This window comes from Ammospiza caudacuta, chromosome 9 (assembly GCF_027887145.1).
Source record: "Ammospiza caudacuta isolate bAmmCau1 chromosome 9, bAmmCau1.pri, whole genome shotgun sequence".
Classification (NCBI taxonomy): Eukaryota; Metazoa; Chordata; class Aves; order Passeriformes; family Passerellidae; genus Ammospiza; species Ammospiza caudacuta.
In genome coordinates, this window is record NC_080601.1 from 23,713,706 (window position 1) to 23,738,150 (window position 24,445).

General features: G+C 40.0%; 1 protein-coding gene and 1 long non-coding RNA gene across 3 annotated transcripts; one reads left to right on the forward strand and one right to left on the reverse strand.

The window, feature by feature from the left end:
- The first annotated feature begins 256 nt into the window (after nt 1-256).
- On the forward strand, nt 257-3,741 carry LOC131561575 (uncharacterized). Its single transcript, XR_009275089.1, has 3 exons — nt 257-496; nt 1,001-1,170; nt 3,507-3,741. It is a non-coding gene; the product is annotated as an uncharacterized LOC131561575 (long non-coding RNA).
- A 9,542-nt stretch (nt 3,742-13,283) lies between these two features.
- On the reverse strand, nt 13,284-22,904 carry CCNJ (cyclin J). Of its 2 annotated transcripts, none has more exons than XM_058810596.1 (5): nt 22,713-22,904; nt 20,762-20,972; nt 18,116-18,415; nt 17,863-18,022; nt 13,284-16,420 (listed from the first exon to the last, which is right to left on the reverse strand). In XM_058810596.1, exons 1-5 carry the CDS (start codon nt 22,779-22,781, stop codon nt 16,003-16,005), a joined length of 1,158 nt encoding a protein of 385 aa, XP_058666579.1. In that variant the 5' UTR covers nt 22,782-22,904; the 3' UTR covers nt 13,284-16,002. The 2 variants fall into 2 exon arrangements, with proteins under 2 accessions (XP_058666579.1, XP_058666580.1); XM_058810597.1 differs by lacking the exon at nt 22,713-22,904 and adding an exon at nt 21,737-21,927.
- Between the last annotated feature and the right edge of the window lie 1,541 nt (nt 22,905-24,445).

Sequence of the window (24,445 nt, forward strand, 5' to 3'; positions counted from 1 at the left end):
TGACACTACCCAATACTTCTCATCTGATAAATGTTAAATATAGGTTTGAATGTGGTAGATTCTTTACAGCATTTCCCCGAAATCGCTTTTCACTGATTTTTGAAAGAACGCAGTAATACCCAGAAGCAAAGTAGATTAAATAAAGTCATTAATTTACTTGCTTTTGTGTGGGGGCGAGTCTGACCGAGGCGCTCCGGGCGCGGCCCTGCCCGCCGCCGCCAGGGGGCGCCGGTGCGGCGGGCTCGGCGCCGGGCGCGGCCTGGACCCGGCCGTGAGGGAGCGGGCCCCGCGCCTGGGGCACCCCAGGGCGGAGCGGCCCGGCCTTGCAGCCCCTTCACCCCCGCACAAACCTCGCCTGGGAAAACGGGACAGCCGCTGGTCAAGCAGTTAGTGCGGAGGGAAAAATATATCTGGGGTTATGCTCCGCTGGAAGCTTGTACTGAGGATGTTGGTAGACGACAAATAGAATGGCTTGTAAAACAGAACCTGCAGGAAGGTAGTACAATAAAAATACTTATTTACATATTTCCTGCTATTGTGCAGCAAAACTTAACGAGTCAGTTAGGAATGTATTAATTTTATTTTTACGTGCTTACATTGAACAGTCCCATTGAACTTGGTGGCATTTCCCGTGGTTTAAGGTAGAGGTTTCTGGGTTTAGTTTTCTCATTCTCTCAGCAGCAGCAGTAGTGACTGCAGATGCTGTGTGAGGTCTTACTGCTGGGGAGGTATGCTCCCAAACCTCTGTAAATGCTTTCACTGCCCTAAGTGAGGAACCTGTGCTGCTGTCTTGGCCATCCTCATCACCTCAGCCTCAACTTTGCACCTACCTGAGCAATGCTGGTATGGCAGTATGCAAAATACAGACTTCCTAATGTTGGAAGAGTACTTAAAGAAAGTATCATTTACTTGTTCTGCAGATGCATTGTATTGTCTTTATTGGGGACTGAATGGTGCCTAGACAGACCTGTAATCTGACCCATTAAATTTTTTTTTGTAGCTTCTCTGCTATTTATGCTGTGTCATAAGGCAAATGGCACTGCTATTAACTGGAAAATCTGGTCTAGCATACATGATGTGCATTTAGAGTGACAGTTCTGTACCTTCATCTACACTTAATGGAACCACTGTGAATGGAGCATCTGGTAGAACAAGTTTTCCTTAGGACATGTAAGTATTTATTTTACTGAGATCAGTAAGGAAACCTGTATATGTATTCAGGTATATTATCAAACATATTATGAGAAGAAAATAAGTATACAAATAGCTGCTCACTTGTATTGTGTTAGTAGTTGGAGGAAGTTTGTGGAACTTACTAAGACAACCTGATGTCCTGGTCCTGCTGGAGCTGCCTGTGACCCCATTGAAGTGTCTCTAAGTTTATGTTCACAAACAACCTCTCTTCACAATCCCCCTGCTCTTGGAGCAAGTCCAGGATGACAGTGCCTGCTACAGCTACTGTGCTTTTTTTACTCAGGTCAGGTTGGGCACATCTGCCTGCCTGAAAGCAGGGACCAGAACTAAATTCAGTCTTCTGCAATTTCCAATTGACTTTCTTCCCCTCTGTCCACATATTCTTCATTTATCTTGTGGTGATTTGTTTCTGTTTCCTGACTAAATAGCTTCCTCTTGTTTCTTCTCTAGCACCTGTGGATTGTAAAATACATGCTGAAAAACAAATAAACTGGAAATTCTACAAATATTTTATAAAAATGTTTTTAAATCATAAGCATGTCTTCAGCACATCACTGCTTTTCTTAGTTTTTAAAGTGCTATCTGATCAATATCAGATATTCATCAGATACTTAGCATTTGGGTACCAAATTGATCTTAATCCTAAAATACAGTTATCTAATTTACTCACACTGTGAATATCTCTGCTTTGCATGGTCCTGATGTAATAAGGTTCATAGAAATACTATTGCTTGTAAGAGGGTTGACATCAACCCTCAAGGACTGAAAACATAAAAGATTGTATCAATGACTGAATGACAGAATATGTATTCAGCTGATATAAATCTTGCTTTAAAAATCACTTAAATTACAAACCTAGCTGATAAACTTAATTAAATATCTTTTAAGACTACTAATGTGTTATTATCAGATAATAGTACAGGAAGAATTATCATGTGTAGTATCAGTAATCATATATGAAAATTTGGATAAAAATTAGACCTTACTGTAACTGTCACCAGATGGATAAATTGTTATCACACAGAAGCACCTTTTGTGAAATCAGTAGTAAGTCTGGATCATATAATCACAGAGTCATAGAGTGGTTTGGGTTTGAAGGGGCCTTAAAGATCATGTGGTTCCAAAGCCCCTGCATGGACAGGGACAGCTTCCACTAGATCATGTCATTCAGAACCCCATCAAACCTGGCCTTGAACACTTCCAGGATGGGGAATCCACAGCTCGTTATTTTTAATAATCTGAAATTTGAGTATTTTTCTTCCCACTTACTTGAAAATTATCTAAAATAATTGCTGAGAAAAATCTGCTGCTGGAAGGAGGCACTCATACATAATGGTGCAGATCTCTTCATGACTCAGTTATGAAAATTTGCATTTGTAGCCATTAAAAAGTCATTGTTACTTTAAAAATAGGGAGTATGTCTACAAAGTATAACTGTTCTTCATAGTCACTTTGAAAATAATTTAGATGTCAAATGACTAATGCCTGAATAAAAGCAGCTAATGCTCTTGCAGGAACATCTTGCTGCTCTTTTGTAGAAATGGCTGAGTGGCACTTCATTAACTGATGAAGTGTTACTGGGACAGCCACAGGGAGGGTTGTGAGGTGCTCAGGTGGTTTTAAAATTACACCAGTCAAGGTGGGCCAGTTTACTTTTTTTTTTTTACAGTTTGTAAAATGATTTGAAGTGAAAGTAGCATGCCAAAGCATGCAAACAGTGCCCAAGCCCCTGACTGTACCCTTTCTGTAATAAGTTCTGTTACAGCTACAGTGACAGCTCAAAAAAAACAGATGAAGTCTGGGCGGGGTTCTGAACACCATGTCCTTATCCTGAAAGGAGATGGAAGGATATGGAAGGAAGGAATACCAAGGAATATGATATTTCCTCACCAGAAAGAGTCCTCTTTGAACTCTGATCTGACAGGCTGTTGATACTGACCTCTAACTGTTTTGTCAAGTATTTGTTTGTGGAGCATGTTTTCTGAAGGTTTTAGAGAGTTCATTTTTTTCTCCTTCACTAACTGTAAATTCAAGGCAGCATCCTCCTTCAGGGAAATACAAGCTCATCAGCAATTCAGATGTTAGAATGCAGGTGACTTGCTATGGCTGTGAGGCAGAAAAGTGTAAATTTTGTTTGCAAGCCACATTGTTTCTATGGTCCATTAAAATCAACTGGAAGTTTTACTTTATTTGGAGGGGCAGAGAGGGTGACTTTTCAAATATATTGAATATATATATCCACACACAATCATATTGAGTGGCTTTTTCTATTCTGTCAATAAATTTTGATTTAGATGTACCTTTCTTTCTAGATGAAGAAGAAACAACATGCTCTGATGCCAGGCAAACTCATGCATGCTTTATCACGGGCACCTGATGAAGGAAGTGCTTTCCTGTAGCTCCTGTTTCACAGGTGATAAATTCTGCTTGATGCAGGTGGTAATGAATATTTTTAAGATTTATCAGCATTTTCATCTGTTAGAATTTCATGCTTAGGTCTGTGGGAACTGTTTGTCAGTTGGTTTAGGGTTTCTTAGTGCTTCCTAGTTGATTTTTTAAAATAGCTATAATGTTAAACGAGGTAACCTGATTAAACTGTCAGAATTTGAAATGTGTTCTAAAAATTGCCTACGTTATAAGAAATTTCTGTTGCCATTTGTTCCTTTAAATGTTCTGCAATTAATGATAGATGGCTTTATTTTAATGTGCCAAGAAATATCAATGCAGAAATAGCTACTGGAATTTGATGGCTCAGTCACAGGCAAATTTATCAAATAGGCTCAAGCAGTTGAGTTTGATCCCAAATATCCTAAGTATTCATGTATGAGGGTATTCATATATGATGGAATTGATTATGGTAATGTTTAGCAGATTTTGATAGTCCATCTTCACATGTTTTTTTAGAAGGAAATACATATTGTCCATACTGTAGTAGGAGTATTACAGGGTAATTGTAGATACTCTTAATATTTTTCATGCAAGTTCTTTGGCTTCAAGATTACAAATAACAGGGACCAAGTTAAGACTCGTTATGTTTTTAGAAAGTCTAACAGATAAAAGCAAAGCATGGGAACAAACTGAAGCAGTTATCACAGTTATTTAAAACCCCAGAGCAGAACTGTTGCCTGAGATTAGGTCTCATACCAGAATAGCCAAACAGAGGAAGCTGCAGTGGCATAGGGGTCACTTGTGTGCCTGGGATAAAGGTCCTGTCCTCTCCAGGACACCCAGATGTCCTGTGAGCACTCAGCAGCTCTGGGATGTTCTGAGCACAGTGGGTTTATTGCATGAGCTCAGATGAACCCTGGAGAGCTCAGGCCTCAGTTCTGAGGGCTGTGCTGGATATTTGTGTGTCCTGTGCAGCTCACCTGCCTGTGCTCCCTGTGTCTGATGCACCTGGTGATTAACAGGTTATTAGCAGTAATATCTGATAATCCAGTGAAAAGAGAAAAAACAAATTAAATTGTTTTGTAAGAAACATCTTTAATTTGCAATACTACTTCTTAGAAAAAGACGTTTTAAAAATTTTTGTAATGCAGAAAAATATTTATGTACAATTTAAAGTATACATCTTTTTCTACTTTTCAGAAATTCACTTCAGTAAAAAAAGTATGAACTTGTTTAAAACTAAAAGACATTGCAATTAGACCTGATAAATAATTTTGGCTCAGATAAGCCATGTTCTAGCATATGCTTATGCTACTGGTGCTAGTCAGAAAGATATATCAGAAGTCTGTAAAGGTTAATTAAGGAAAAAGTTATTTTGAAATTGAGGCAATTTGTAAAACCCTCCAGCTTTGCCCTTACATTCTTTCACAGTATGCAGGATCCAGGGAACAAACCATTCCAAAATACTTTTGAACAGCTGCAAGAAGAATTTAACTTTGTTACTGAAAAAGATATTAAAAAGTGTAAATGCTTCCAGCTGTTGCAGTAGTAAAACTTCTGTTTATAGGGAGATACAGCATACAGTATTTCAGGAATTTGGTGTTTCAGATACAGTCTTTGTTTTGAACTTATATTTGATAAGTTGTTTGATTGTTGATAAGTTACATTTAATCTCTGATTTTTAATATTTTCTGAATCAATCTTTCCTGTTCTTTTATATGTTTATGTAATAGAAATTTTGTTCATTATCAACCTGAATGCCAAGTTAGAGCTATCTATAGTTTCAACACCTTTGGATTTACTGTAATTAGAAGCATATTAGATATATTAGTTAAGAGTACAAATTAAAAATCCAGTAAGAATTTTATTATAGCTTGCAAAATGTTACTTATAGGTATTAGATACATATTGAAATGCTATGGTACTTTGAAGAAAATTCACAATTTTTCTCTAGAATATTTGCAAAGTGAAGCTCTGGGTAAAAACTTTAAAATGTAGTTAATACCCAACATTTTGATTAGATAACTGCATCTAGCATGCTGATTTTTGTAGACTGCAATCCTTCACATTCTTGACTGGTGGGATTGTATATTTATGAAGCTTTGTGAACCCTCACACGGAGCTGCCACAATTTATCATGAGATGGAGCTCTGAGGCAGAGCAAGAGTCAGCAAAGGCAGTGGCATTACAGCAGTATGGGCATTATTCCTTTCTAATGGTTTGGGAAAATTTCTGGGTTCTCTAAAGTGTGAACTCTTCAGCTACATTTAGAAATTTCCAAAGGAACCTGACATCCTCTGAAATACTTTTGCAGTTGAAATGCTGGAAATTTTTTTTCAAAAACCAACTGGTATGAACTTCTGTCTTTTCCTTCATTAAAAAATCTTATTGCTCCTCTTTCAATTAGTTGTTTCAAAAATTGGAAATCATGAGAAAATATCTATCACACCCCTAGAAGAGTTGTCCTAATACTTAGATATCACAATGCTTTATTTCTGTCATGTACTCCAGTTTAAATTTACAATGAATCAGCTTCCTGGACTCTTTTGTGGTGTGCCCATATCTGCTAGCTCAGGATCCCGTACTAGATGTGTTCTTCTTGTGCAGAGCTGATAGGCTCTTGGTGGCACTCTGTGTTTGTGAAGTTAAATTGGCTTTCTTCACTCTGTCTCTAGGATGCAAGTTTTCTTGTAAATGTTTCTTGCAACTCTTTCTGAAGCTTTCCCATTCATTGAATTAATAAACTAGGGATTTTTTTTTTGTCATAAATATTTTCATAGTGCTCAGTCTTTATGGCAAGATAAGCTATGAAATTAATGGGTTTTAAACTGTTTTCATGCAAAGGATGGGTATATTCTGGGAGTTACTAGTTTTTGAGGTCTATTTTTATAGAGATTTTTTAATAGTTTCCTGCCAATGTTTATGCTTTTCTTGATAGTTGCTGATGAGGCCAGGAAAAACTGTGTGGGTTCCCAAACCATACAGAGAACATAAAATGGAAATAAAACCTGTGATGATTGATACAAACAACTGACACATAGACTGATAGTTTGAAGTATCTACTATCTCAATTCTCAAACCCTTTGTAGCATGGCAACCTTGAAAAAAATCCCTTCCTGACTAATGATGCCGTTGTTATCTTTATAGATATTATAAAATTATTTTATAACCTTCTTGTAAACAGGTGTGTCCACATGAGTGCTGTCAGTGGTAGCTGTACACAGGGCTATTCATCACATGCTTATTTGAAGAGGTGTAGATTAAAAAATTCTAGTAATTCCAAAGAAATTATAGTTGTATGAGCAGATGTCAGAAGCAGCTGAGTTACCTATTCATCTATAGAACTCATCTATGAGTAAAGTGCCAGGTAAAAAGGGAGTTGGAAGGTATCAGTAGGTGGCAGAAAAACACTGGTATTGTACCTTTACCTGTGTATCCAGAACCTGACATCTCTGCCTTTATAATATTTTAAAGTTTTCATCTTTCCCTATGCTGAGCTCCAGACCCCTTTACAAGACTTCTGTTTCCATGTTTTCAGTTATGACAGCCTAGTGCTGTATTACTGTTCTTCAAATAGTTCAAATCTGTCATCAGAGGGAACTTTCCAGATGCTTTGATGTGAAGCAGACAGCTTCTCTTTCCATGAGAAGGGAAGTTTGAGGGGTGGTGAAATGAGAAAGTGTTCTCAACACTAAGAACCCTTGAACTGATACCAAAATTGCTCTAGGATACTGCAACCATAATTTGGAATACTTATTTTGCTCTTCTGTGGTTTTGATTTTTTTTTTTGCTAGATGTCATTTTTGTATCAGTTTGAAAAGGTGAACTCTGAGCTTAGGACTCTTGAGCCTTTGATCTGCACAGCATCATTTGGGATCCAGCAGTGCTTACTTCAAAGTACAATAATATATGAAAATCATGTCAGACTTCTGTGGGCTTTGGAAATTATATGACTGCATCAACTCTGTGCTCCATGTTGAGCTAAGAAAACTGGCTAGATCCAGGCTGGCATATGAGAAACCAGTTCTGCTATCTATACCAGCAGCACTGTTGGTTCTTGTTCAGTCTGCCAACAAATAGTTTTAGCTTTGTGTTCACAGTTATATCATCTTTGCTTTTGTTAGAATGTGTTTAAGTTTCACATTGGCCACTCATATGAGAAAGAACTGGCTTGGATCAGTTATCAGTCTGTTCTCAGCTCCTCTGGAGCAATTGAAAGTAATGCAAAATTAAATATAAAATATTTCTGTGGTATTTGTAAAACTCTGTAGGAGCTTTTGTTGTTATGAAAGTAAGGTGATAAGGTTTTCAGAGTGATGACATTCTGCAGAGTCCAGTAGTGCATATTATAACAACAGCCCCACTGTATTATCATTTGTGAGAACTCTTGGTGTCTCTGTATGCCTTGGAGCTGATATGAAGACAGCTCCCTACTTTTGTAGCATAATTCCAAAAAAGGCTTTTCCCAAAACCTTTTTAAGAAGCATTTCTTTGTCTGATTTGTGACTACAGTGAAAAGTGCTGGCATATTTCCCTCATGGAGGCCTCAAGGAGGAACTGAAATTTGTCTGAGCAACACAAGGAATTCCAAGAAGAATAGAAAGTTCAGTCACAATATTTGGATTTTAGTCTATTCAAGCTCCAGACTCTGTGTTCAGCCACAGCTGATGACTATCTTGAGCATATACACAGTAGGAAGTAGGGAATAAAAAAATTATTTAAGGGGTATTTAGAATATGGCTGTTTGAAATAAAATGTTTAATAGGCTGTTTTAGAATCCCTTTATTGAAATAAGTTTTAAATAACTTTTTCAACTTGAATAGGGGCATGGAAAGTGAATTGCAGAATACTAAATGTCTTAACATGATAGAATAGAACCATAGAATGGTGTAGGTTGGAAAAGACTGCCAAGTCCATTTAATTTTACAAGTTCCTGAGATTGTCAGTGTTTAAGTGCATTATTCCAAGGTACCTCTTGCACTTCTCTGAGACTAGAAGAGGGTTTCCCAAGATAATTTGTCCTCCTGGGAAAAGTCCACTACTGTTCTTCTTGTCAAGTGTTGGTGTCCTTTTACAGACTTAGCAAGTAGAATCCTTTGAGGAAGATATAAATAATTAATTGTAGTGGATTTCATGTGACTATACCACAAGTTTTACTTGGATACACCTTGAATTAGACATTTATTTCCTAATGCCTTGGAGCACATAATATTATTTACCTACATAATTTTCCTCTGTAGTTAGGCTTTGAAGTTACAAATCAAAGTAATTTGTCTGTTCTAGTTCATAGGATACTAAAAGAAATAGTTCTTCAAAGAACATGTATTTCTAAAAGAAATGTAAAGCACAATTTCCAAATAGAGTAAATAATAACTTGTGTTTTAACAAAGGAGGAAAGAGTTTTAGTCATGAACTGTATTAGAAGTGTTGAATGTGTCACAAGAGCTATTGAATGTTGGTCTCAAATAAGTTATTTCAGCATCCAGTAAAAAAAGCAGAATTTGTGAATTTCACAGGTTCCCCAAACATTCTGAGTTGGAAGGGACCCACAAGGATCATCAAGTCCCACTCTTTGACTGACAATTTAATACTGTAATTGATAACTTGCTAGTAGTGGCTGTGGAAGCTGAACCAGTAAAATGTAATTTTATCACAATTCCTAAAGGTGTTTTTTAAAGAATATGTGCTTTTGGGAATGTCTGTTTTAGAGCTAAGTCTTTAATTCAATAAATGTTTGCACATCTTTATTTCTGTGCCTAGGAAAGCATACAGCAGATGCAGTGCTCAGCAGAACTGAATATACACATCTGTTATACCACAAAATTGTACTGAAAAGTAACTGTATCAAGTCTAGGAAAGTGCTCTTCTTTCTGCATTTAATCAGATTTACTGAGTGGAAGGTGCAAGAAATCCCATCATAGACCCTATTGACTAATTTGCATTAAGAGATATTTCTTCCTTACCTCCATTAGTATTTGGCTTAAATCCTGAATGATTTCATTAGCTATGTAAGGGCTTAATCTCTTGAAAATCCTGCTAAGCTCTTGCCCTCATTGAAAGCTGTGATAATTTGTTCTAGTTAATTTTGCTTTAAATATATTTAGCCTTTCAGTTCTAGTTAATCATCTTGGCTTTTTTTTTTAAATAATAATGACAAGATGAATAAGAACACCATTTTTTTCTTTATTTTATTATTTTGCATCCCTCTGCTGTTTAGTCTTAGAATCTTCTTTTAAACAATACCACTTTTTTTAAATCTGTCAATTGCACTGCAATTGTAAGTGAGGTAAAATGAAATACTTATGGTAGTTGATGTCTTTAATCCTGTTTTTTCAACCTAAAGTAATATTTGAGACAGCTATGATTTTTGCTGTAATTATTCTTTTGACATATGAAAGACTTAGATTTATTCAGAGTTGTCCTGCACCTTTTTTCCAAAGGAAAGAGAACAACTTGCAAAAGGTTGTAGAAGAAAGTGCTCCTTTAAATCTGTTTTATATTACTGCAAGTATGTAAGGAAGCTAAATAATGTTTTTACTTTCTTTTCTATATGGAAGTACACATAATTTCTGTTACCCATTTTGTGTTGATATAGGAGGGAAAATTGCATTTGTACTAACTCTAGAAAAATTCTTTTGGAATGTCTTAGTGGGGCTGTATTGCAAGGGGATGTTATGAGCAGTTTGATACTTTTTTATCCTCTCCAGAGTACTGGCTGCATTGTGAATGGGGAGAATTTAGGGATGTGGTGATAGGATGGTTTCCTGTTAAAAAAACCCAAGGCATGTACTAACATCAAGTATAAACAGGAACGTATAAACAGGGATGGCTTATGGAAACAAACAAAACAGGCAGTTTTTTCCAGGAGAAAGTGGCAATGGAAGTGCTTCCAAGCTAGTTTTGTGTTGTCACAGTCTGGCTGATCAAGGAAGTGGAAAAAATTCTTGATGGTCTCTTGTAGGTGTAGTGCTGCATGCTTGCTGCCTTTTTAGCAACCAGCTCTCTCAAGTCTGAGGATACTTTACAAGAAACTCCCAAAGGAGTCTCACAGCCCCCTGTGTGTTGTGGGAGGATCCCTTTAGAGCACATAACCCAAACCCAGGTATAGATGTCTGAAGGGGACTTTCCTACCAGTTAGAGGACCTGTTGCCCAGTAGGGCCTTATCCACTTTCCCCATTTGCCATTCAGCTGTTTTTGGATGTGTGGCCACACACCTACTCCTTCATCTGTCAGTGCAGATAGTCTTCAAGGTATTCATAATCTCTGCTGAAAGAGAATGAAATATTCAAGCCCTTGGGAGATTGTCCTTACTGCACCACAGCAAACAGGAGCTAAGATAAGGGCTGAGATGGGATGCAAGGTCAGGAGCACAGAACTGCTCTCCAAAATACAGGCACTTTGCCTGGAAACTCAGGCTTTGTGGTATTTCTGAAGAATTTCTGCACCTCTGGAGATCTGCAGCAGTGCTGTCTGGAGTGTCATCCATCCTCCTGCAAAATCTGTCCATCCAAGCATACAGAAGCACTTAGCAAAGCCTTGCTGCTCTTTGTGTTCTTAAAACAAACAAAATAAATAGAGAACTCTTCTCTAAGTAACATATCTGATAGTTGTTGCAGAGGGTAAAGCAGAACACCATTTGGCAAAATCTTTCATGACATCATGTTAACAACAGGCAGATTGACATCTGTCCTCCTCTGCATGGAGTCTCATTAAAAAATCTGTAGGTCAGACTGAAGGGAGGGCAAGTGTTAAAGTTCCCCCAGAATGGTGAGCTTGAGTACTGAAATACCCATAGTGCAACTGTGCATACAATAATTTTCAATTACTTCTATTCAATTTTATGTTTTAATTTTCTAAGTTTCTAGGCAATGCTTTATGTATATTCTTTGTTTTCTTCAAGATGATAAAGATATCTAGATACCTGAAGGTGCATAGAAGGAGTTTAAGGAGAAAATAATTATGCAGTTACACATTGTTTGGTTTGGGGTTTTCTTTTCAATGTCCAGTAGCAAATGCTTTCCTTTGTCAGAATGCATGCCTTGTTTATTGAAGTTAGAGAAATTTCTTACATTACATTTAATTCCAGGAAAGAGCAAACAGTCTAAGGTAAGCTGCACAATTGTACTTGTGCCCTAACTGCTAAAATATCACTGAGATGGAGACTAAAAACAGTGTGTATTTTGTTATTGCTGCTTTACTTGGTGTTTTGAAAAATTGCTGTTGACCACCTTTTAATACAGGATGACCAACTGGGCACTTGCACTCAGTCAGATAAGGCCTTATCTGCTCACAAGACTTTCGTTCCTGTGAACATTCAGAATGCAGAATCAATAAATTATTGCAGGAATATGCTACATTACTTTCTGGCTTATATATATTTTAACCACAGTATTAGAGTTGGAAAAAGTTTTTATTTCTGGTGATGCGTCAGTCACTAAAATGTTGACTTTAAAATTCAGATTTTAAGCTAAATTTGCAATGCTGGAAGACCGTAAATAGCCTCACATTTAAAGTAAATAATGAACCTGGGTCATGGGAAGCAGAGATAAGGCTTTTCTTGTTATGTACAAACACAAAAATAGCTTGACTTGCAATTTCAAATCTGAAGCTGAGACTTCTACTGAAATGTTGAAAAGTATTTGGCAGTCCTTGTAATTGTTAGGAGACTCAGAAATGTCACAGGTAGTTCCTATTTTGTAATTACAGTGAAAAAAAATATAAAAACTTGAGATTTCAAGGCCAGTCTAGACAGACTTGACTTTTGCTGCCTAAAGAGTGAGGACAAAACTTCCCAGATCAAAGTATCCATGTAATATGCATGCTATCATTGTATTAGAGCATTGCCTTTGTTCCTTACTGGGATGGAGTACAGCTTGCTCTCCCTCTGGCCCTCGGTCCTCCAGAAATGTTTTCACTATCAGTGGTTTATTCCTAAATGGATGGGTAAAAGTTAAGTCCTCATAATTTCATTTTTTAACTTTAGACAAATTAAATTTTAAGCAAGCTTATTAATTTTTGTGACTCGGCCTTGCTACAAATATAAAGTGTGCACAGTGTTAGAAAGAAGCAGAACTATTTCTAGTAAGCAAGAATTATCAGAAGTTCAAAACAATCAAAAATATCTGTGCTAGGATACATCATGTGATTCTATAGTGCCTGCAGCATGACTGACCCTTCACAGCTATTGTGAATAACACTAGTGCTTGTGGCTCTTGACAAGAGGCTATTCCCACATCTCCTAAATGATTTCTAGTATTAGAAATCTGAGATTGCCAGCATTAATGGTTGCTTTTCTGCATGAGAACAAAATGAATTCCACCCGCTGGCTCTTGAGCTACTCGAGTTCTTTTGTTCTTTATTTCTTTGTTACAGCTGTGTACTGGACTCATTGTAGAAGTGTGCAATATTTAGCATATGCTGTGGCTGCAATTAGTTTTAACGCTCCTTCCTGCATGATTTCCTTCCTACTTTTTTTTTTTTCAATTGTGAAGTCTGAGTGTTCCTGAAGCTTATGATATGTCACAGAAAACAAAGGGGGAGGGAGAGAAAGAAGTCCTTACAGCTTCAGCCAGCTACACAGGGCAAGACAGTTTACATGCTTTTATAAAACACAGTACAAAGCATAACACACACTGGAGCCTTCTTACTCAAAACTAGTTTTATTTTAAAAAATAAGTTGAATGCATAGCACTCACAAAGATTCCATTGTTTTGGACATTTTGCATTTAGAAGCACCATTCTTATTTATGCCATAAAAAACACATTTTGGTTCTAATAGTAAGAACAGTGTATTTTAATGTACACTGATAAAGCCCTTTTAAATAATATAGATTGAAACTGTTCAGTGTACATTTTCTCTGTAGTCATGATGCAACTGTAGTGTCAGAAAAAAAACTCAGACTAAGTAATAAATTAAAAACAAACAGTATGTAGTGGATCTTTTTACAATTGACCTAATGTCTTAAAATAGTCAAATAAAAAATACCCTATTAAATGTAAAGCTGTGGTATTAACTAAGTGAAAAAGCCCCCCACCCATTATAATTCCAGTGTTAAGTATTAGTTAAATTTTCATATATCAAATGCCTATGGGATAAATTTACTAATACCCCAAAAAAAGAAGAGCCTATACTGCTGTGTCACAAAAAAAGATGACAAGTTAGATGATTTGAAGATTTTACAGAAAAAAATTGCTACAGGCATCTGCTGTTATTTCAAGTCATGGTCTATTACAAGACTGTACATTCATAGCATCAGAGGTAGTTAGAACACTGAGGACTTGGATACAGCATTGCAACAAAATGAAACCAGCAGAAAGAAGTCCATTTCCCTCTAAAACGGGTAACAGTGCTGAGTGAAAAGCATGGCATCTTATAAGGTGGAAAGTCTCTACTTAACACTACTCTCAGACACAGGGAAATATTCATTAAGAGATGAAGAGAGGAGAGGAAAAAACCAAACCAACTTTCATTTTAATAAGGAATTGACCACACTATGCCTATTTCAAAGTTGATTCTCTAGGATAAAAGGGAGAGGGTCATCTTTTCCATTCATCCTCCTATTCTTCTTGACTTGCACATCTATGCTACAAAAGCCCACAACAGAAATTGGAATTTAAGACAAAACAAGAGAAACAGGATTTCTTCTCCTCAGCAATAAATAGGTTTTTTGTAGCACGTTATAATTTAGCTCTAGAAAGAATGAACACAGCTGTCCTCCTCCATTCTGAACATTGTGATGATAAAGCTTTCATCTTCGTATTGATAATGTAATTTAATTGCCCCTGCTTTCAAAACAGTTTCTGTAAGATTCACAATAATTCAGTGTCATTTGATGGAACACAACTTTAAGTGCTGCCACTAAGACAGGGAAGAAGATGGTGAAAAAACAAATGAAACTACCAAAAAAAGCCTTAAGCCCACATACTATAAAGATATTTTAAAGCAGTAAGAATCCTGTTATTCATACCACTTCCTCCCACATTCTACCACAGGAGAAAGTCTGATATCTTCTTGTATTTAAAGAAAAAACAAAACACCCCCGTTAAAAAAAAACCCAACAAACACACAAAAGGACCCCAAAAACCATCTCTGTTAATATCTCTACCATAATTTTCATCCAAGAGGTGGATGAGTGAAGCTTTCTACCCTCAGACTATCCACTCCACAGGAGACAGTGTAATTCCATAAAGTTGTATTATTAGCACCTTACTTGTGGTGAAGGAGTTCACTCTGCTAAATATTTTTGATCCACCCACTTGGAAGAGCAAATCTCTACATCTTCTTCTGGAACTCCCAAATAGCAGAAGAAAAAGTTGCCCCTTTATTACCTGAGAATTTTCCTCCACTATAAACGTGACAGAACTGGATTTCTATCAGCATTTAAGTGTACTTTTTCTGTAGGGATGGTACTGTCAGTACAACTGGAGGATGCTTTCTGTTGGTTAATAGTATTCATGTATTTGTGTGTGTGTACAAAGAGGAATCACAGCCACTGTAAGTAGTTCTGGTACAGTACAATTTCAGTTGAAACTCTTTTCTTCAATTATCACACTGCTGGGCAGTAGTTCACATCTACATTCTGTGAACAGTAACATATCCCTTTGGTACTCTGCATAGATGCCCTGAAGAAAAGCCACTCCACTTGCTATAGTCTCTTCCCCCTCTGCCTTCCTTCCCCGAGTTAAGCCCATTTAGTGTACAAACCAGCAGCACAGAGTATCGAGTAGAAAAGTCCCTGAGTTAGTATGAAAGAGTTACTTTAAACACAAAAAAGATAGGGAGGATAAAAGAGGCAAAAATATACTGTCTGTCCTGTAAGGTACAAAACTTAAAAAACTAGCCAAAATACCAGTTAATTCACATGTGTTAGCCTAAAGCAAATAACCAGCACTAGTGGTGAAAAAGGGGCAAGATGATGGAGTTAGCCACATGAGATTTGTTTCTTCCTGTGATCTCCATGTACCTGCAGAAGTCTGGCATTCAGTGGATTCTTAAGTTTCAGTAAGTATAAAGTAAGTGTTAATACTGTACGGTGGGATGACATAAATGTCTTCAAAATAATACTGCATATCTCCTTCATTAAAAGATAAGTCTGTAGTTAGTCCACAGCTGGCTTTTTTTTTTGAGTAGTATTTCACAGACACACATTAGAAGCAGAATATTCTGAGTGTCAGAGGAAGAACACATTATCCCCAAGCATACAGATTCTTTTTCAGAGGATGGTCTGTGTGCTAACTTTTTGCAGGCTGCTATTTGAGCTGTGGTACCGGTTGCCAGTCCAGTTGCTTTCTTTCCTGGGATGACACCTTTTTTAATTCAATTTTTTGCCCTCCAACTTTGAGGTTTAACAAAATGAAGCCGTTTTCCACACAACTCTCTGCCCCAAAAAACAAACAAGCACAAAAGCATTTTGTACTTATCACCTCTCAAAGCAGGGAGTAATGCAGGAATATCGTCCGTTCACTTGGTACGTCCGGTTGTAGGAGACACTGATACACGGCTTCACGTCCAGGGGCACAGCCAGGGACATGGCAGCGCCCGTCTGCACGTGGCCTCGAGCCTGAGCACTGCTCTGCAGGGCAGCAGGGCAGCTCTGCAGCGGGTAGGAGGCTGTGTGAGTGGATGACAGTATCTGCTGGCAGCTCTGCTGCTGTGATGCTGGGTGGTGGAACTGCAAGGAGGGCTGGTGAGCCTGCAGGTACTGTGGTACGTGCTGGTGCTGCTGAGCATTGGCCTGCTGGGCACTGGGAGCTGGGGGCTGAAACACGGCGTGCTGGGCAGACTGAGCCTGTTGTCCTTTCTGCTTGTTTGCTTCCTTCACGTCGTTATCATGCGCACTAAAACAAAAGACAAAATACATCAAAATAGATATTCATGTAATTTGAACTCCTTTGAGTTAACTTTAAGAGCACTCTAAAAAATGATGCAAGTATCTGACAGCTTCCAAAACTTAAAAAAAAAAAAAAATTAGTTTTAGCTACCCTTTAAAATCACCTAAGGTTTCAAAACGTGGTTAGAGTACACTCTCTTTCCAGCATTTCACTTCATTGTACAGCAATAAAAAACACAGATAAAAGCCAAGTACAATACATGCAAGAGAGTGGGATCTAGAATCACAGTGCAGTAAAGTTTGCTATTGTACTTACACTGGCCAACAAATTGCTGGATTACCAGAACCTGAACTGGCTGCTTCTACCTAATTTAAATTTAACAGAGTATAAGGTTCCTAAAGGAAAGATACCAGAAAGATTTGCAGTATCTACATTACAGTACTTAAAGATCATATGCATATAGGTATTAGATCCTCTTCTAGAGAGCAAAACCACTTCATTTTTTTTCCTTTGTCTCACCTTTTTTCTACCCTATCTAGTATGGCTCATCTGAATTCCCTTTTACAACTGTCTGAAATGTATCTAGACACACTCTCTTTCTCAATTCTATGCTGAGGTTAAGCAGATGCCACCTACACATTTCATTACTAACTTTCTGATGGTGCCCTCCCTCTGTTCCAGAGCAATACTGAAAACACTTCTGCAACAGCACTTGCATGCTTTGGGTACTACTCCTTTCATCATACACATAAGTGAAGCCAACAGAGGCCATCAAGGGTGATAATGTCACATTGCTAAGGCTGATGTGGTTCTTACAGATACAGCTGTGCATCTTCTGATCACAGCTATGTTAGACTTGGGTAACAGCAAATTTCTGTAGAGGGAAAGCAGATTGTCTACCATGCCTACCCAAGAAGGTTCATTTGGCATTCATTGGAATTTTTATCTTATGTCAGATGTAATGCAAAAATGGATACAGCAAGAATAGATACAAACTCGTGGTTATCTCCTCCTGCCAAAGCTGGTCACCTAAACAGTCTGCAGGTTGGATCCATCATCTCTTTGGAGCATGCCTTGAACTTCCAAGGCATACAGTCATAGGCTCCTTTGCCTTTGGCACCCTTCACTATCTCTCTGCTCTCAGATCAGACTAGAAAGATTGGGAACAAGCTATTGAAGATGCTCAAAGCATCCCAGATGTTCAGTGGAAATGCAAGGCAGAAGTTTATTTGTTGAAAGATCAGGAAAGAGATTAGATCTGATAAAGTTTTCCCTTTTGGAAAGAGCAAAACAGTTATTGCCTAAAAATATGTACCAAACTTATACACAAGTATTTTTAGAACAGAGGAACGGAAATTTTTAAAGAAATGTAATTGCACTGCTGGCAGCAATTAAGCATAACAACAGATGCAGAGATGGGCTTAAAAAAGCCACTGGTGTTAACTCACATTAAGAGTCGCTCAATACACGGCACCAGGAAGTCCCAGGAGTAGGCAGTGAGGTGATGCAGCCGCGTGGGCCATGTGGGTGACAGACGCAGGATAATCCTTGAAGAAGCTACACATGCAGTAGCAACTAAAGAAGGGGCATAATTTAAAAATTCATGATCTAGAAAGAAGGAATAAGAAAAAAAAAATCATTGAAGTTTGATATTGTCTGTCAAGACAACAAAGAAGTCATTATCTGAAATCTGTAACTCACCTTGCAATGATACTTCCAGAAAGTAATCAGCATATTTTGCCATGTATAACTTAGTCTTCTCTAAGCAAACCATTGGCCAGCCATCATGAAGATCAGTCTCATGGACAGCAATAGAAAGATAATAGTCGATGAAATGAGCAGCAGTTGGAAGGCACAGATTCCACTGAAATGTTTCTAGCAACAACAACTCCATATGAAGCAAATTCTGTTTTGTGAGTACCAAATTCATGTTAGTCATACAACCCAAGCTGTTCAGCTGTTCAAGTTTGGGAACACTGTCTTCCTTTTCTTCAAATTTACCTTCAGGTGAACAGAAAGAGGAGGGAAAAAAAAAGGTTCAGCACATATTCACTATAAAATGGATTACAGCTAATGTCTTGTTGGTCATATTTCAATTCTACTATGTCAAACAAGCTTGAGACTTTCCTGCAGATGCAAAGCTCAAATAGACTATGTTATTAGAGACAAAAAGGGGTATGTACTAAAATGGGCTAAATTTCAGCAGATAATGTCAAACACTGTGTAGGATATTGTGCAGTGCCATGTTTCCTGCTGGTTTTCCCATGCTGGCACACAGAAGCCAGCTGCCAAGAGCAGAATATTGGGACATCACTGACACTACATATGCAAGTTTTTGTCACCCAATTATTGTATAATGTGTCCCCACCATCAATGAAATACCACTTTGATGTGACTTGGCAAACACACCACAAAAGCATTTGGCTTTAATCACCCTCCCACCCCTGCACACCCTTTTTGTGTCTAAAACTCATTAGAGCATAGTTAGAGCTCCAGCCAACCTGGCTGCTTTTAATGCCTGCAATGGTAGGTGCAGTTTTGTACTTGAGATCTGGCAAACAAGTGGGATTTCGGCAACATGCATCTGAAAACCTCCTCTGCCACATAAACTGTTGCAACTTTCCTTGCACTTTCAACTTGTCAGGCCTGTATGTTTTTAGCCTAAAGCAAAACTGTGTATGTAGAAAACCCATTAATAAGAGAAACAAGTGTCACATTTCCATACAGTTTGCCATATGGTTGTGCTATTTCAATTTCATTGCAAATTCTTTCCATCTTACACTCTCTATTCAGTGCTACGTGATAGGTTGTAAATGCACATTCTTTGAGTTTTGCAGGACTGAACATACATGAACATTTACTTTTTTCAACAGTGGAGGTACTTATATAGGACTTAATCCAATACTGGTGCCAGTCTGTTAGTTTTTGTTTCCCATACTCCAGTAATCACAGAAATAAAACTTCAGGAGTCACATAATAATTCCTCTTATTACTTCTTTAACCTTATCAGATATATCACAGTGTCATAACTTATTACACCACTGATTAAACTGCTTGTTTGAGCCACACAGGGCAAAAGTTTAAAACAGCATTTTGCTTCTCTCTCAACCAATCCATACACAGCTTCTCCAGGCTTTTAGATCTCTACTTGCAGCTTGCCATGAACTATGGCAGAGGTTTGTTTAAAACAAAAAAAAATTCTCTTCAGAACATGAATTTAATTTGAAAATCTGGCATTAGTTCAAAGCCAATCCATTTTCCTAAATGGATTACAGTGGTTTCTGAGGCAATGTTTTCATACTCAGCACGACACCCTTTGCCAAGAGAAGATTACTAGCTGGTGGCACCTAGTCAAAGTCTGCCCTCAGAAGAACATGGAATAAACCTTTTCTGGTTTAACTGCTCTGCTGAATAGCTGTATTGGTGGACATGGGATGCAGTGAAAGATGAAATCTGTCCAATACCACTGCACTCCAGTTTTATAGCAAAGAGGGCCTGGAGCCCTTACTGGGAAAAATGAGAAGAGATTCAGAGAAACAGATGAGCATAAACTGAACCAACAGTTAGTTCTGCTGCCAGGACCATTTTCTCTGACCTCTATTTCTCTGTGACCAAGTGCCAGCAGGTTTCCCAGCAAAGGGCACCCTTATTTTTTCAGGGATACTGAAAAGGGGTCCCCGAATGTTGACAGGTGGATACACACCACAAGAATCTGATGTCAATATAAGCAGCACTGTTTATAATGAGTGTTTGTAATTAATTCTGTCTTCAGAGTACTGTGTATTCACCAATGCATTTTACCTGTGTTACATTTTTTATGTGACAATACAGGATTTATGTTAGCCTTAGCTTGCTTAAATAACACCGCCATTTACAAAAATCTGGAGTATTCCAGAACTACACAGCACAATCAGAAGGATGCAGTGCAGTGTACACATGGTTTATTTAATTTCTTTCTTTATCACAGATAGGCAAATTTCTCATTTCCAGCACAGAACGGACCTATTTTGAGATAGACTGTCTTTCTAGGGGTTTCTGTTTCTACAACACAGGTCTTAAGTTCACATTAGAATAATTTGTTTACAAATATAAACATTCGTTTTTGATCTCAGCTTGTTTTTTCCCCACCCTCAGTTTCATCAGGTGCCAACAGAAATCAAAACAAGTCTAAAGAAATGTTCTACCAACTGGGCCAAACCGATATGCACTGCTTATCATTTATATATCCACTTTATATCATTTATATAACCACTTGGCTTCCTCCACCTGCTCCATCCCACCCAGACACGCTCTGCATTTGGCAGTAGAATCGATCAGTCTAGTTAAAGTTTGGTGCCACATACTTACTTGCCAAAAGTAAACAGGACAGAGCAACCACGTGCAGCTGCTGTGTGGAGATGTCGTAGCGGTCCATGAAGAGGTCCAGCAGGTACACAGCCAGGTGGCGAGCAGCAGGACACAGCCTGAAGCGGTTGCTCACAATGGCAATCAGGTCTGCAAAGTATCTTCTCAGGTGTAACTGGGGAGACTGGCCTTTGTAAGGGGGCAGCTTTAGCTCCTAGGTGAACAGCAGCAGGTAATTTTATTAAAATTATGATTTCGTTTGAAGTGGTATCAGATTAATACAGCTGATATTTTAATATTTCTAACGGAAGTTTCAAAGGATTTCTCCCTTCTTCCCTCTGTTCTCATAATTTCAGAATTCCTTTTCAGCAAAAAAAATATATATTTGTTGTATTACAGAACAACTAAAAAATACTTTGTTTCTGCACAATATTAACAAACTAAAATTTAGCATCTTTCATCTGGGCAATCAGACAGAGTGACTTCAGCTTTTACCATGTCTGTTGTATTGTCTCTGCTGCAAAGGCTGTACAAGGGCATGCAATTCCTCAGCTGCTTCAATGCAAAGTTCAATAGTTAACTCAACCCCTCTCTTGCTACAGATCAATCTGGGCAACCAGACTTTGTGCTTTAAGTGTTCGCATGTTCTAGAGCTGCCAAATCTCCTGCCGATGCCTCCAGGAAAGGACCACTAAGAGCCAGCTGACCCTCAGGAAGGGGAGCGGGTGTGCCTGAACAACATTGGGCTCGCGCACGTTACAGCACTGACCCGATGTGACTGATGGCACACTGACACTGACTGCAGCGCGCTCTACGGCACCTCAGCTCACAGGGTCTCAGACGTGGGGGCAGGACCCCTCAAAACAAAGGTCCTAGAAACACCACATTTGAGAAAATCTGTGCCATGATTTATTTTGAATACAAAATTTGGACTGGTAAAAAAAAAAACCGACCAGGCTCCGGCCGAGTAGCCAGTACCTCTTCTTGTATGCAGCAGACCAGCAGTGCTGTCCTCTGTCCCCTTTATTATGAATACATTTACGATATGGACTGTGCACCCACACGCTGTGTTAAAGTAGGATTTGGAGAACATTTCCAGCGAAAATTATCTTGATTAACTTAACTTAATGACATCAAGTTGCAATGGAGTCACAAATTTTTCAAAGTTTTAATTTAAATCCAAAGTTTTGAAACGTGCTATTGAAGTGAAACAAAAGCCCACAAACAAACTTCCCACCTACTAAGCTTTATAATTCACTTCTCACAGCACCAACTTAGTTTCAGTAAAGATAATCCGGTAGCAAATAAATGATCTTGTCCTTCCTTTATTTCCCTCCATCACCGGAAAAAGAGTAAAACAATCAAGACTCCGGGAAAAGTAATCCGCTCATCGAGTATCATCAAGCAACAAAAGCGCTGTTTTAGCAGGTTCGGTCATTGTAAACGGATTTTTAGCCCAGGTGTTAAGAGGTGCTTTATCAAAACACTCCCGAAGAACAACTCCGAGACAATCGAAGCAACTTCTAAGCAGTTACCTTAACCCTCTACTGTTAACGCTGCCAGCGTTTCTTTCACTGGGTTTTTGTTTGGCTAGTAGTTTGTGTTTTTTTTTTTTTTTGTGCTCCAATAACACCACAATGCTTTCTGCCCAGTTTAAACCTTGCAAACGTCTCAAGACCGGCACCGGGCGCACCGTGAGCCCTTGCCGTCTCCGGGGAGCAGCGGGCGCACAGTCCGGCCGCTCGGATCAGCTGTCACGGCCGCGGACAGACGGACAGACGGCCCCGGCGCCCACGGCGGGACGACTCGGCGAGCTCCGAGTTCACAAGAGCCAATTCCGCCGAGCGCGGCCGCCCCAGGCGCGCCCTCCGCCCGCTGCCCCCGCGGCGGCACCGCCGCCCGGAGCCTCACAAAGACGCCGGGGCCGCCCCCAGCCCGGCTCCCCCCGCGGTACCTTGTATCGAAGCGCTTGGTGGATGTCGGCCGCCAGCTGTCCTGTCCACCACTGCGCCTCCAGCTCCATCGGCGGCGCGGCGCGGCGCCCGGGCCCAGGCACCGGGGAGGAAGCGGCACTCGCTGAGGGCGGGACAGGCAGCGCCACCCTCGCCCCTTTCTGGCTCGCCCCCGGCTAACCGCGATCAGCTGCCGCGGGGCACCCCCGGCCCCCTAGCCCAGCTGGCCGCCATGCGGGGCACAAATGCGGCTCGTTAAGCCGCCCCCTCCCGCCGCGGGGCACGGCCGGGCGAGGGGGTCGCGGAGGTGGTGGCGGCGGCCGCGGGGGAGGCGGCGGGGCGCGGCCCGGGACACCCGAGCGCGGCGCGGCGGCCCCGGGGCTCCGCCGCCATCACGCGGCGCCGCGCGCCGCGCCCATTGTTAAAGGGCCGCGCGTGTACAAAGCCGGGCAGCGCCCGCACGGGTCCGCCCGCTTGCCAATCGCCGGCCGCCTTACAGCGCGGCCCTCACCGCTGCCAATCGCTGGCCGCTTTACAGCGCCTGCGGCCGCCAATCAGCGGCGGCAGGCGCGGGCCGGAGGTGGGCGCCTCTGGGCCCGGGGAAGGTGCGGGCGGGGCGGCCCCGCCGGGGTCCCTCAGCCGGGGCCGTGCGCTCAGCCGGCCGGAGCATAGCTGTCTGTGGGCCCCCAGCAGCTCCGGATAGCACTTTTTTTTTTTTTTTTTTTTTGGTCCTCTTATTCCCCTTTCCCTCATTTTCCCCGCCTCTTTCCCCGTTGGCTCAGCTGTGAGGGTTCAGCACGTGGCGGTGGCAGCGCCTCGCTCAGCTCCTGCCCTGCAGCGCATTGTCCCGGCAGCGGTGCGGGGCGCACACGCCTCCTCCGAGCTCTGAGGCTCCAGTCCCGGACTTTGGTTCCCCGCGGGTGAAGTCCCGGCAGGAGGTTTGCAGGAGCGTGCATCCTCCCTTTCAGGAGCTGGTGCCGCTCAGCTGAGCGCTCCCCAGGGCTCCGTGTCCTGCAGCTGGAGACCCAGAGCTCCCACTCGTGCCCCTGGCTAACAGAGCGTTTTCCTTGCTGCTTTCTACTCCCCGGTAACCCCCCGCTACAGGCAGCTTACAAAATGAAACTTAGTGCTTTATAGTCCTTCACATATTTGAATTTATAAATATTGAAGCAACTAGTTAATGAGACTGTAAAACCTGGTACAACAGGTGATGCAAAGTGATGGAGAAGAAATGCTTTGGGTGCAATTCTTTGTTGAGAGAATATATTTAATTTTTGTTTCTACCTTTGCTCATACATGATTTTTTTTCCTTTTAATTAAGAAAATAGAAACCAACTTTTTGACATAACCAGTTTAATGACTCTAGAGGGAGCTGTAAAAGCCTGTTCCTGTGTCTAATGGGTAACCCTATAGACTACAGTAGTCCCTTTCAGCTGAGGAGGTGTGGTCATAGGTGGAAGCTTTTCTTTTTGAGGACAAATTTTTGGACTGTTTCCATTGATAACAGATGTCGTTATAAAATGTATAATTTTCTGAAGGAAAAAAGCAAGAAAAGTTTGGAGTTATATTTCTGGTGCATAACTACAAAAATATTTTAACTATTTAGATTAGCTATCTGAGATCTACGGACTATTGACAAATTAGTATTTTCCTGTTCCAATGGCTTTTTGTCTCATTTCTGTACATTGTTTTATAGGCAAATGCACACTCAAGCTAATTTTTATATTTGCAGATA

Coding starts and splice junctions, on each gene's coding strand:
- CCNJ (XM_058810596.1), bottom strand. CDS start 22,781: ATGGAGCTGGAGGCGCAGTGGTGGACAGGACAGCTGGCGGCCGACATC. Junction 18,416..20,761: donor GTCCTGTTTACTTTTGGCAA/GTAAGTATGTGG, acceptor GTTCACCTGAAG/GTAAATTTGAAGAAAAGGAA. Junction 18,023..18,115: donor TCTGGAAGTATCATTGCAAG/GTGAGTTACAGA, acceptor CCTTCTTTCTAG/ATCATGAATTTTTAAATTAT.